We start from the raw sequence: 14,106 nt of genomic DNA on the forward strand, positions 1-14,106 counted from the left end.
ACTATGAATACTTTAACAAAACAAGAGGAAGAGAAACACGATAGAATAGTGTGCCCAAGTGTACCTTCAAGCAATAGATATCATTAAGTCATACAAATGTTTTATGAAGCTATGCACATAAAACAATTAATTGTTTTACAAGCAAGGTTATATGGATTCGTTTCTTTGTAGAGGCAGAAAGGCTAAGACCAATTTTCTTAAGCAATAGATCTTACTTACAATAAATCTATTCATGTGCATTTTCTACCTTGTTCCTTATATTTCGTTCCAAGCATAGTTGAGTGGAGAAGGCTAACGAACATGATAAAATTATTTCATGGAGTAAATAGCCTCCTGGCTAGTACAGTGGTAACGTGTTCGCCTAGCATTCGCATGGCAGCAGATCGATCCTAGCCCGGGACCGAGAGTTTAAGCTGTTTACTGGAGAGGCCACTGCTATGGTTGGGCACTACAGTGGCAAGTTGGGCTTGCCCAGCTCACATTCTGGTGAGCATCTATTCTGATGAAACTGAAACCAGACACATTTACCTTTAGATATAATCCAAAATTACTCAATGTAGATTATTTTCTTCACTTGATATATATTAGATAAATTTTAGAATCAAATAGTCCTCCCATTTAAAAATAAAAAATCTTAAGATATGTCTGTGAGTGGAGGAATGTTGACAAAAGTTCAATAAACATTAGGACGTGAATGAAAAGCTATATGAAAATATTTAAGTAATATGAGAAACACAAGGATTACATCACACATTTCCTATAATAAATCCCGTATTCCATGTGGAAAACACATTAAATCTCGAAAGCAGAAGTAAGGAGAAGTATTATATATTTAAGTAACGATTACAGATGAAAAACTTCAACAAACAGGATCTGAAATTTTGATTAAGTATCATATCTTACTTTACACATATATTTCAAAGATAACATTTGCAATATAAAATAGTAAATAAAAAGTATATGGTACCTCAAAGCAAATAAAACGATAACCAAAACAATAACAAATTAGAACAAGGGGGGAGGGGTGAGCCGTTCTATAGGTAACACTCCTTCACTATCGATACTACACCTGCCAAATTAATTTACGACTGCTTCGGTGTAAAAGTGATTACTGTAACATAAGATAACCGTAAGAGGTAAGAAACTTATTAAATCATTGAGATGTTGATGAAAATAATGTTTAAGATTTTCTAGACTGTTATATCGTAAGGCTTAACATGCAGGGTCTTTTAAAAGCTATCAAACTTTGTTTATTAAGACTTGCTCTTGATGAGTTGGTTTCAAGGCTTAACTTGAAGCCTATGCATAGGCCTGGGCGGGGTCATTTATTTGTAAGTGTAAATAAATCTGGCAATATAACAGCCACAAATGTTTAAAATGTAATCATCTTTTGATATTAAAGAATCCAATAAGTTATAGGAACTCCGGTAATTTTGTATATTATTACATCGTGTGACTACGCACAAGAAATATATGATTTCCTATAGCAAATAACGAGATTTAACCTATTTTGATGACCATTTCAATCGCAAACAAACAGATCAACCAATTCGGTTAGTTATAAGTTGACGAATTGGTTGATGTTATTACGGATGAAATGAATGAGAAAACCAGTTAAATCACGATATCTACTATAGGAAATCATATATTTCCTGTACGAAATCACACAATGAAATACAATACAAATGAACCATATAAATATTAACACTGTGGACATATATACTGAGTTAAAATATATAAACAACAGATGTCGGGAACGATAACATTAGCAACGTTACCAATGGTTGACAGAACTACCAACGATGACGAATGGTACACAGTGTTACCAACGGCACGATGTCTATACTAGAGGTAGAAATAAATTTTTCCATACGAAAACTAAATAATACTTCCATAAAACTATTACACAATAAATAAAGAGTACCAAAAGGCCACAGAACCTAACAAACCCACCTAACCTTGCCTAGAAGTACCCCGATCACAAAACACATATAATAAGAATGGAGGAATGACTTACCTTGATACACAGTACTACCAACGGAGACGAATGGTACACAGAACTACCAACGACACGATGGCATTACTAGAGCTAGAACTGCTAAATATCTCCTCAGATATATTCAATAATTTCTCCATATAACTGGTACGAAATATATAAAAAGTACAGAAAGGCCACAGAACCTAACAAACCCACCTAACCTTGCCTAGAAGTACCCCGGTCACAAAACACGAATAATGACTATTGAGGAATGACTTACTTTTATGGAGGAAACGTCGAAACTTGCTGGACTCGGAAGGAAGAGACAAAAGCGCACGGCACTAGGGGCAGTTTAAACGTTGAGGAATAACATTGTGAGATTTAAGAAAATGGTCAACATAACCTGAATTATCAACAAAATCACCATGGAATTGAGCCACTGCTTTTAGATACGGAATGCTGTAACCGGTACAAGTTTCTATAATATGTTCCATCTCAAAATACGGGAAAAAAAAACGTACTAGTAACGAAGGACGAGTAACTAGGTCAAAGGTTAAAACGGGAAAGGCAGGGGAACAATGGGTCGGAAAACAGCGCATACAGAGATAAAGGAAGGGGGGGTAGGGAGATATCTGAATAGGCCTACTACCTAGAGTGATGATTGGTTAAGGGAAAAACAACGAACAAAAGATTGAAAACATGAATGAACTAAATACGGAAACTAGCCGAAAGAAAAGTTTTATAAGACACAGAGGAGAGAAAAGGAACTAACCAACAAAAATAAATACAAACAATATAGGAAGATAAAATGGAATGAACGGTAAATAATAGAGAATGGGAATATAAAATGAGGAGATCATACCGAGAATTAACTGGATAAAAAAACTAGTCCAGGGTAAGTATTTATGTGAAACCGGGAAGGGATAAAGAAATAACTCAACAAATAAAACCAATATAGGAAGGTAAAATGGAATGAATGATAAATAATATTGAATGGGAATAAAAAATGAGAAAATAACACTAATAAAAAGAGTAAAAGGGGGAGTGGAAACTCCTGCGCAGGGGGGGGGGGGGATATATGCGCAGATCGGAAACTGATGAAACGAACGTACGAACAAATGGGAAAGGAAATAACAAAACAAATAAACCCAATATAGGAAGGTAAAATGGAATGTATGATAAATTATATTGAATGGGAATATAAAATGAGAAAATAATACGGTAATAAAAAGAGTAATAATGGAGAGAAACTCCTGCGAAGGGGGGTTATATAAGCGAAGGACGGAAGGTGGGGCGAACGAACAAACGAACAAATGGGTGCTAATGTTAGCATGAAACGCTAACATTTGATCTACATCAGGTATGGAATGCTAACATTTAATCTACATCAGGCGTTGGCAGCACTGGTTACTGTATTACTACAAGAAATAACCTTTGAAACGGCTCCTCCCAAATATATCCAGGTATACTGATTTGTCTTTTTCTACGGTTATAATAAATACCAGAAAGAAATGTATAGAGAAGAAAAGGACTGAATTACGGTTATATATCGATTCCCCAGTATGTTTTCCCCACCCAAAACCCCGAGTTCCCACTGGGGGTCCCCCATTATCGGCGGATATAGATGTATATATATTTCTGAAACTATTCATTTGCGACGGGAACGAGTGTTATTTTCGAAGGGAGCGTAATTTTTCCTATAAGAAAAAGTAGTTGGAATACTAGGATACATTGAGATGTAATAATATACAATGAAACCGGAACTCCTAGGGCAAGGCCGTCTTCGGTAAATATTTACCCGTGCACTATCACTCGTAAGTATAAAAACATTAGAGTAATTAGGAGAGTAATGACCTTTTGGGGGTGTTTATATGATCGCTAGCACCTGCATGTATGATTACGGCTAACTTAAAATACAGCAGTGTAATGTGGGTCGCAGGGGGCTGTTAGCCCCCCCCCCCCCCCCCCAAGGACATGGCTTGTAGGCTAGGTTAGGGGTGAATGTTTAGGTTAGGTGATGTCCCTTTTTTAATGAACGCTCGAGGAACTGGCTGCTGATATACAAAGGCTCCTGAAAACCTTAGAGCACTTCATAGGGTAATAATAAAGCAGCCACCTTTATATACGATGACAGACTAAGTATACAGCAGTGTAAGGGCTGTAGGCTAGCTTGGGGGGGAAGTGTAATTTAGTTGGTGTCCAAGTTTTATGATCACTGGAGGAACTGGCCGCTGATGTACAAGGGCTCCTGTAAGGACTCGGCTTGTAGGTTAGGTTGGGGGCAAGTTTAGGTTAGTTGGTGTTCATTTTTAATGCACTTGGACGTGGGAGGATCTAGCCACTGATATACAAATCTCCTGTTTGTGTAAACCTAATGGAGGTAATTTGGGGTGTATGTATGCTAGCGGCCACCTGTATGTATGATGACGACTGACTTAGAATACGTCAATCTGAAGGGGGTCGCAGGGGGTTCTTAGCCCCCTGTTAAGTAAGTAGGTAAGGATATGGTGGGGTGTATGTATGATAGCGGCCACCTGTATGTTTAATCACGGCTAACTTAAAATACGGCAGTGTAGGGGCGGTCGCAGGAGGCGTTAGCCCTCCCATTAGGTAAGTACAGTAGGTAAGAACATGCCTTGTGGGTTAGGTTAGTTGATGTCCATTTTTAATCCACACGTGAGGAACTAGCCGCTGACATACAAAGGCTCCGACATGGCTTGTAGGTTAGGTTAGGGGGTAAAGTTTAGGTCAGTTGATGTCCATTTTTCATGCAAGCATGGTGAACTAGCCGCTGATATACAAAGGCTCCGGTAATTTTGTTTAATTTTTCACTGTCAGTATAGTCAATAGGCCTATCATCTACCAATGCTATGTCGAGGCTATTTCTTGAAACTGATTGGTTGGTACAGATTATACGTATTGATCTATTTGTATTTCTTTTCTGTATCATTAATTTTACTAGTGGTTATTTTACCTTGTTAAAATAAGATTTTTCAATATTAAACTTACCCGATAATCATGTAGCTGTCAACTCCGTTGCCCGACAGAATTCTATGGAGGGATACGCCAGCTATCACAATACTAGAAGGGGGTGTACTTACCAGCGCCACCTGTGGCCAGGTACTATAGTACTTCTTGTTGACACCTCCTCAATTTTTCCTCTGTCGTGCTTCCGGCAAGACGTTCTGGGATACGCTATGTTCTTGGAGTATTTTCACGACTTTGGTGAAGTATTTCTCTTTGATTTCGGCTGTCGCTTTACTGGAAACTTCTATATTAGCTTAGTTAGCTTTTGGAATTAATTTGATTAATTATGGTGACGAAGAGAGTATGAACTCTCTTTCACCTTTAAATGGCCGACCCTTCCCTTAGACGGAAGTGTTGGTGTCTAAGAGAGTATAGACTCTCTTTCTTAATTTTGCTTAACAAAAGTTATAGATTTATTTTATATCTCTCCGCCTCTTATAGGCCTCTTCGATTAACTTCCTTTTATTATAAACTTATTAAAATTAATTTTTATATTTGTTTATATTCGACCTTCCTAATAGTAGGCGGTCTTTTCTTGGTACCGAAGTTAATTAACATTGAGCCCGTCATTTCGGTTTTACCTGTTAACATATTATGCTATTTTAATGTCTTTGAAAGAATTTCTTTGATAGTCTAGTACTGTTTTCAAAGTTGAACTGACGTTTTGTTTTGTCTCTGCAGTTGTTGACGTTCAGAACGTTCAACTTGCGCTCTATCGTTACGATAGAGAAAGAATTTTCACGGTTTCACGTTGCAGTAAGAGTAACCGTGTCTAGCGTTTGTTCATTCTTTCTTAACTTAATGGTTTTAATCCTAATAAAGGAACTTTTCATTTTGGGAAATATTTCAGTTTTTTCCTTTAACAATAATATGTTTTAACGATATATATGATTGGGCTCTTCTCTCAGGTTCTAAGTCAAGAGAGAGAGAGAGAGAGAGAGATAGAGACGGAGGGAGAAAGAGGAGGATAAACGTTTCATTCAAGCGAGTAACGTTGTTATCGTTTTTGCTCTTCTCCCTAGTCTCTTTAGGGGAAGAAGGTAAACGTTTCTAGAGTGATCTAGTGTTTAGTCTCTTTCCAGCCACTGAATTATTTATCTTTCATTAGATTTTTCTGTTACATTGTAATTCTGTTTTCGCAATTACTAACTTTTGAGAAAGGATAGAATTGCGTGTTTCAGGTACAAACCACTTAAAGTTTCGAGTTCAGTGAAATAAGTGCAAACAGAAATCAAAGTGATAAGTGATTAGCGCAAAGTATGTCAGTGTTGTGCGTGAGGGTACTTCTGTGCGCGCCAGTCGTCCTCCCAGTCCGGGACCTCTTGCAAGCTCCCAAGCCCAGGGGAGAAGCAATGTCGAAGGGCATAAGGGTTCAGCAGGCCTTGATCGGCGCACAGAAGTATCCTCGGTGGTTGTGGGCGTGTCTTACCGAGACCGTCACTCCCACCCGCAGACGATTGAGCCCTTATTTTGCTCTTCTGCAGAAGAAATTTAGGGGAGAAAACGCTGGTCTCAGGTCTCAAGACCTCTTAAACGTAAAGTCCAGACCTATGCCAGACGTACGAAGTTAGAGTTCAACAACCCGGATGCAGTCATTGGGTTAGCTCTGACTCTCCTCAGTCATCAGTTGAATGCACTCCGCCTAAGAGGAGTAAGGTTCTGCCGCAACAGATCTCTGCTGTTAAGGCTTTACCTCAGCAGACCTTAGTGTCTGCCGACCCCAAGTTGACTCTACTGCAGTCCATGCAGTCACAACTTTCGGTCTTGATGCGTGAGTGTCGGGCTGAGAAGGTTGCGCCTCCGCCTGCGCTCGCTCCGCCTGCGCTCGCTCCGCCTGACCGCAGTACCACCTGCCAGGCGTACGATGTTGAGCCACGTTATGAGTTTACTGATCCCAGTGGTGTGCAGCTCCCTCCGCCTTCCTTAAGGCAACCTCAGCAATGGGAACAGGAGGCTTATACCTCTCTTCCTCCGCTTCCACTTGCTGTTCCACCAGTGAGGTAACACTCGCTTGAGGTACAACCTCTCCCATCCATGAGTCAGTCTCCTCAGCTCTCGCTGCAGCGAGCTCAACCCTCCTCAAGGCAAGCACCTTAACACCTTAGCCTTGCGCCTCAGGAGCCTCAACTTGCGAGATTTTTACTGCGTTCTGCGCAGCCACTACCTTTTCGCTCTCAGCTCACACCGCAGGAACCTCAACTCGTTCCTCAGGAACTTGCTACTGCGCATCCGCCAACCACTCAGCAAGCGCAACCCTTGAGTTCAGCCACTCATGCCAGGAGTCAGCCTCCTCCACCCATGCGCCTACCTTCTGCTACTTCCTTTGATCAGCCTTTGCAGACTGAGCCTCAGGTGTTCCCTCAACAGAGTCTTGAAGAGGAAACCACAACTATTGTTGTTCCAGCTCGTTCTGACTCTGCTGTTCAACATACCTTACCTCCATTTTCAAACCTTATGATAATGGAGGTTATTTGTATTACTTATAAAAATATATTTGTATTCCTTGCAATATATTTTTAACAATATCGCAAAATATGGCAAAAATATGAATCATGAGTTATGAATGTAAGGTAAATATTATGTTGATATTAAAACCCCATGCAAGCATGCATAAAGCACTCTAGCACTGGTCATGGAATTTCTGAGAAATGTTAAACGCCATGCACACGCTCTGCTTACCTTACAGCATGCTCTACATACAGCATGCTCTGCTTACAGCATGCTCTGCATACTACATGCTCTGCATACAGCATGCTCTGCATTCAGCATGCTCTGCATACAACATGCTCTACATACAGCATGCTCTGCATACAGCATGCTCTGCATACAACATGCTCTGCATACAGCATGCTCTGCATTCAGCATGCTCTGCATACAACATGCTCTGCATACAGCATGCTCTGCATTCAGCATGCTCTGCATACAACATGCTCTACATACAGCATGCTCTGCATACAGCATACTCTGCATACAACATGCTCTGCATACCTTACCGCATGCTTCTCAGTCACACATCTTTGGTTGTTGCCAACTCACTAGACTGTCAAGCAGTTTCATAACGTTGCCTTCTAGTCTGCTGCTTTTGCACCAGTGAACCCTCACTGTGAGAACTTAGCTTTTCTAGGATATGGTCCCTGTAGATGAGAAAGTTCTTTTCTCCCTCCTGATATTCCCTTGAGGACTCTGTCATTTGGAGGGAGCCTTTAGCTGCATAGCCTCCTATGGACTTTTATTTAAGCATAACATGCTTCCAGGGAAGGTAATGGTTCCACTTCAGTCGCTAATCCCGTCTGTTACCACACCTGCTCCCATAGACCTTGAGCTGTGTTGCAAGACATGCAGTCCAAGCTTAGTCCTTGTTAGAGGATTTTTTGTTTACGGAGTCAATGTGTCACGGGGAAGACGTTCAACAACCAACAGAAGTGACTTGTTGTGACGCAGTGCAGCAACCTCAGCAACCCGATAAGGAGTTGTCTGTACGACCCAGACAGTCTAGACAGATTCGGGTTGTCACTGTTCTTCCTCGCTTGCCCATGATTGACAGTTCACAGACTGTGCAGCAGTACCATGATCTTGTGTCCGGCTCCGTCAGACGACTGGCTTTTAAGAGCTCCCACAAGTCGTCGCTGTCTGGAGATTTTCAAATGGACTATGGATCTGACCAAGGAACTGGGCCTCCTGGTCAATTTTGAGGAGTCTCAGCTCGTCCCATCCCAGACCATTGTCTCCTTGGGTATGGATCTTCAGAGTCGAGCTTTTCGGACTTTTCCGTCGGCCCCAAGGATCTTTCAAGCCCTAGAATGCATCCAGAGCATGCTGAGAAGGAACCGATGCTCAGTCAGGTAGTGGATGAGTCTAACAGGGACACTTTCATCGCTGGCCCTGTTCATCGTGTTAGGGAGACTCCACCTCCCCCCCCCTTCAGTATCATCTAGCTGCTCACTGGATAAAGGACATGACGCTAGAGACGGTCTCAGTTCCTGTTTCCGAAGAGAGGAGGTCTTCTCTCGCGTGGTGTAAGAACAGCTTTCTTCTCAAGGAAGTCTACCTTTGGCTGTTCAGAAACACGACCGCCGTCTCCTCTCGGACGCATCAGACACGGGCTGGGGTGCGACTTTGGACGGACAAGAATGCTCGGGAACATGGAATCAGGAGCAAAGGACACTTCACATCAATTGCAAGGAGTTGTTGGCGGTTATTCTGGCCTTGATAAACTTCAAGTCCCTCCAGCTTAACAAAGTGGTGGAGGTGGACTCTGACAACACCACAGCCCTGGCTTACATCTTCAAGCAGGGAGGGACTCTTTCGTGGAAGTTGTTCTAGATCGCAAGGGACCTACTCATCTGGTCTAAAGATCGAAAGCTAACTGGTAACGAGGTTCATTCAGGGCGGTATGAATGTCATGGCAGATCACCTCAGACGGAAGGGTCAGGTCATCCCCACAGAGTGGACCCTTCTCAAGAATGTTTGCAGCAGACTTTGGGCCCTGTGGGGTCAGCCAACCATAGATCTGTTCACTACCTCGATAACCTAGAGACTCCTGTTGTATTGTTCTCCGATTCCAGACCCAGCAGCAGTTCACGTGGATGCTTTTCTGCTGGATTGGTTCCATCTCGACCTGTATGCATTCCCGCCGTTCTAGATTGTCAACAGGGTACTTCAGAAGTTCTCCTCTCACAAAGGGACACGGCTGACGTTGGTTGGCTCCGCTCTGGCCCGCGAGAGAATGGTTCTTAGAGGTACTGCAATGGCTGGTCGACATTCCCAGGACTCTTCCTCTAGGAGTGAACCTTCTAAGTCTACCTCACGTAAAGAAGGTACACCCAATCCTCCACGCTCTTCGTCTGACTGCCTTCAGACTTTCGAAAGACTCTCAAGAGCTAGGGGCTTTTCGAAGGAGGCAGCCAGAGCGATTGCCAAAGCAAGGAGAACATCCACTCTCAGAATCTATCAGTCTCAAGGGGAAGTCTTCCGTAGCTGGTACAAGACCAATGCAGTTTCCTCAACCAGTACCACTGTAACCCAGATTGCTGACTTCCTGTTATATCTAAGGAAAGTAAGATCCCTTTCAGCTCCTACGATCAAGGGTTACAGAAGTATGTTGGCAGCGGTTTTCCGCCACAGAGGCTTGGATCTTTCCACCAACAAAGATCTACAGGACCTCCCTAGGTCTTTTGAGACCTCAAAGGAACGTCGGTTGTCCACTCCAGGCTGGAATCTAGACGTGGTCCTAAGGTTCCTTATGTCATCAAGATTTGAACCTCTCCAATCAGCCTCTTTTTAGGACCTCACATTAAAAACTCTTTTCCTCGTGTGCTTGACAACAGCTAAAAGAGTAAGTGAGATCCACGCCTTCAGCAGGATCATTGTTTTCACATCTGAAACGGCTACATGTTCCTTGCAGCTCGGTTTTTGCTAAACGAGCTTCCTTCACGTCCTTGGCCTAAGTCGTTCGAGATCCCAAGCCTGTCCAACTTGGTGGGGAATGATCTGAAGAGAGTACTTTGCCCAGTTAGAGCTCTTAGGTACTATCTAAAAAGGTCTTAACCTTTACAAGGACAATCAGAAGCCTTATAGTGTGCTATCAAGAAACCTTCTTTTCCAAGTTCTAAGAACTCAGTTTCTTACTATTCAGGCTTCTGATTAGAGAAACACATTCTCATCTGAAGGAAGAAGACCTTGCTTTGCTGAAGGTAAGGACACATGAAGTGGGAGCTGTGGCTACTTCAGTGGCCTTCAAACAGAGCCATTCTCTGCAGAGTGTTATGGATGCAACCTATTGGAGAAGCAAGTCAGTGTTCGCATCATTCTATCTCAAAGATGTCCAGTCTCTTTACGAGTACTGCTACACCCTGGGACCATTCGTAGCAACGAATGCAGTAGTAGGCGAGGGCTCAGCCACTACATTCCCATAATCCCATAACCTTTTAACCTTTCTCTTGAATACTTTTTATGGGTTGTACGGTCGGCTAAGAAGCCTTCCACATCCTTGTTGATTTGGCGGGTGGTCAATTCTTTCTTGAGAAGCGCCGAGGTTAAAGGTTGTGATGAGGTCCTTTAGTATGGGTTGCAGCCCTGTATACTTTAGCACCTTTGAGTTGATTCAGCCTCCCAAGAGGAACGCTGCGCTCAGTAAGGAAGACGATCTTATTAAAGGCAGAGTAACGGTTCAAGTCGACTTCCTTACCAGGTACTTATTATTTCATTGTTATTGTGGATAACTGATTATATGAAATACGGGATACTTAGCTATCCTTTAGTCTTGTACACTGGTTTTTCACCCACCCCCCTGGGTGTGAATCAGCTACATGATTATCGGGTAAGTTTAATATTGAAAAATGTTATTTTTATTAGTAAAATAAATTTTTGAATATACTTACCCGATAATCATGATTTAATCGACCCTCCCTTCCTCCCCATAGAGAACCAGTGGACCGAGGAAAAATTGAGGAGGTGTCAACAAGAAGTACTATAGTACCTGGCCACAGGTGGCGCTGGTAAGTACACCCCCTTCTAGTTTTGTGATAGCTGGCGTATCCCTCCATAGAATTCTGTCGGGCAACGGAGTTGACAGCTACATGATTATCGGGTAAGTATATTCAAAAATTTATTTTACTAATAAAAATAACATTTTTTATGATTGCTCCCAAATATATATTTTCCCAGGCAATAATAAAATCATATATATATATATATATATATATATATATATATATATATATATATATATATATATATATATATATATTTGTGTATGCGTGTGTATATATATATATATATATATATATATATATATATATATATATATATATATATATATATATATATATATATATATATATTTATTTATTTATATCAAAAGGGAGAAAATACATTTTAATCTTATTTTAGTATGTAAAAAAAAAAAAAGCTATTTATTCTTGGTCTGTGTAGTCATACAGCTAGGATCATTTAATTTTTAGTAGGGCCAAAGATTTTCTGTTGTAATTTCACAGTATTTTTTTTTTCATTCCAGGTGTAAAATCATCCCACTATGGCAGATAGTACCGAAGACTCGATATCTACTGGAGCAAGAAAAAGTAAGTCATATTCAACAAATGAAGTTTGAGTAAAATGTTGCCTCCTGTGTATGTGCTATGCCTCATCTCTCTTCATTCTCCATTCATGTTACCAATGTTTCTAGTCTCAACCTCCAAATTTATTTTTTCAATATTAAACTTACCCGATAATCATGTAGCTGTCAACTCCGTTGCCCGACAGAATTCTATGGAGGGATACGCCAGCTATCACAATACTAGAAGGGGGTGTATTTACCAGCGCCACCTGTGGCCAGGTACTCAAGTACTTCTTGTTGACACCTCCTCAATTATTCCTCTGTCGTGCTTCCGGCAAGACGTTCTGGGATACGCTTATGTTCTTGGAGTATTTTCACGACTTTGGTGAAGTATTTCTCTTTGATTTCGGCTGTCGCTTTACTGGAAACTTCTATATTAGCTTAGTTAGCTTTTGGAATTAATTTGATTAATTATGGTGACGAAGAGAGTATGAACTCTCTTTCACCTTTAAATGGCCGACCCTTCCCTTAGACGGAAGTGTTGGTGTCTAAGAGAGTATAGACTCTCTTTCTTAATTTTGCTTAACAAAATTTATAGATTTATTTTATATCTCTCCGCCTCTTATAGGCCTCTTCGATTAACTTCCTTTTATTATAAACTTATTAAAATTAATTTTTATATTTGTTTATATTCGACCTTCCTAATAGTAGGCGGTCTTTTCTTGGTACCGAAGTTAATTAACATTGAGCCCGTCATTTTGGTTTTACCTGTTAACATATTATGCTATTTTAATGTCTTTGAAAGAATTTCTTTGATAGTCTCGTACTGTTTTCAAAGTTGAACTAACGTTTTGTTTTGTCTCTGCAGTTGTTGACGTTCAGAACGTTCAACTTGCACTCTATCGTTACGATAGAGAAAGAATTTTCACGGTTTCACGTTGCAGTAAGAGTAACCGTGTCTAGCGTTTGTTCATTCTTTCTTAACTTAATGGTTTTAATCCTAATAAAGGAACTTTTCATTTTGGGAAATATTTCAGTTTTTTCCTTTAACAATAATATGTTTTAACGATATATATGATTGGGCTCTTCTCTCAGGTTCTAAGTCAAGAGAGAGAGAGAGAGAGAGAGATAGAGACGGAGGGAGAAAGAGGAGGATAAACGTTTCATTCAAGCGAGTAACGTTGTTATCGTTTTTGCTCTTCTCCCTAGTCTCTTTAGGGGAAGAAGGTAAACGTTTCTAGAGTGATCTAGTGTTTAGTCTCTTTCCAGCCACTGAATTATTTATCTTTCATTAGATTTTTCTGTTACATTGTAATTCTGTTTTCGCAATTACTAACTTTTGAGAAAGGATAGAATTGCGTGTTTCAGGTACAAACCACTTAAAGTTTCGAGTTCAGTGAAATAAGTGCAAACAGAAAATCAAAGTGATAAGTGATTAGCGCAAAGTTCAGTGTTGTGCGTGAGGGTACTTCTGTGCGCGCCAGTCGTCCTCCCAGTCCGGGACCTCTTGCAAGCTCCCAAGCCCAGGGGAGAAGCAATGTCGAAGGGCAGAAGGGTTCAGCAGGCCTTGATCGGCGCACAGAAGTATCCTCGGTGGTTGTGGGCGTGTCTTACCGAGACCGTCACTCCCACCCGCAGACGATTGAGCCCTTATTTTGCTCGTCTGCAGAAGAAATTTAGGGGAGAAAACGCTGGTCTCAGGTCTCAAGACCTCTTAAACGTAAAGTCCAGACCTATGCCAGACGTACGAAGTTAGAGTTCAACAACCCGGATGCAGTCATTGGGTTAGCTCTGACTCTCCTCAGTCATCAGTTGAATGCACTCCGCCTAAGAGGAGTAAGGTTCTGCCACAACAGAGCTCGACTGTTAAGGCTTTACCTCAGCCTACTGTAGTTTCTGCCGACCCCAAGTGGACTCTACTACAGTCCATGCAAGCACAGCTTTCGGACTTGATGCGTGAGTGTCGGGCTGAGAGTGTTGCGCCTCCGCCTCCGCCTACACTCGCTCCGCCTGCGCTCGCTCCGCCTGATCGCAGTTCCACCTGCCA

The 14,106-nt window shown here is 41.4% G+C and overlaps 1 protein-coding gene across 1 annotated transcript in view; it reads left to right on the top strand.

Annotated features, from left to right (window-relative positions):
• The first annotated feature begins 1,017 nt into the window (after nucleotides 1-1,017).
• Nucleotides 1,018-14,106, top strand: part of LOC137617935 (protein FAM8A1) — a 48,746-nt gene continuing 35,657 nt past the window's right edge. The window contains exons 1-2 of the mRNA XM_068347877.1: nucleotides 1,018-1,136; nucleotides 12,021-12,084. Of these exons, the coding sequence (XP_068203978.1) occupies nucleotides 12,039-12,084 (46 nt within the window). The 5' untranslated portion in view covers nucleotides 1,018-1,136; nucleotides 12,021-12,038. The remainder of the gene's footprint in view (nucleotides 1,137-12,020; nucleotides 12,085-14,106) is intronic.

Source organism: Palaemon carinicauda, chromosome 24, assembly GCF_036898095.1.
Source record: "Palaemon carinicauda isolate YSFRI2023 chromosome 24, ASM3689809v2, whole genome shotgun sequence".
NCBI lineage: Eukaryota > Metazoa > Arthropoda > Malacostraca > Decapoda > Palaemonidae > Palaemon > Palaemon carinicauda.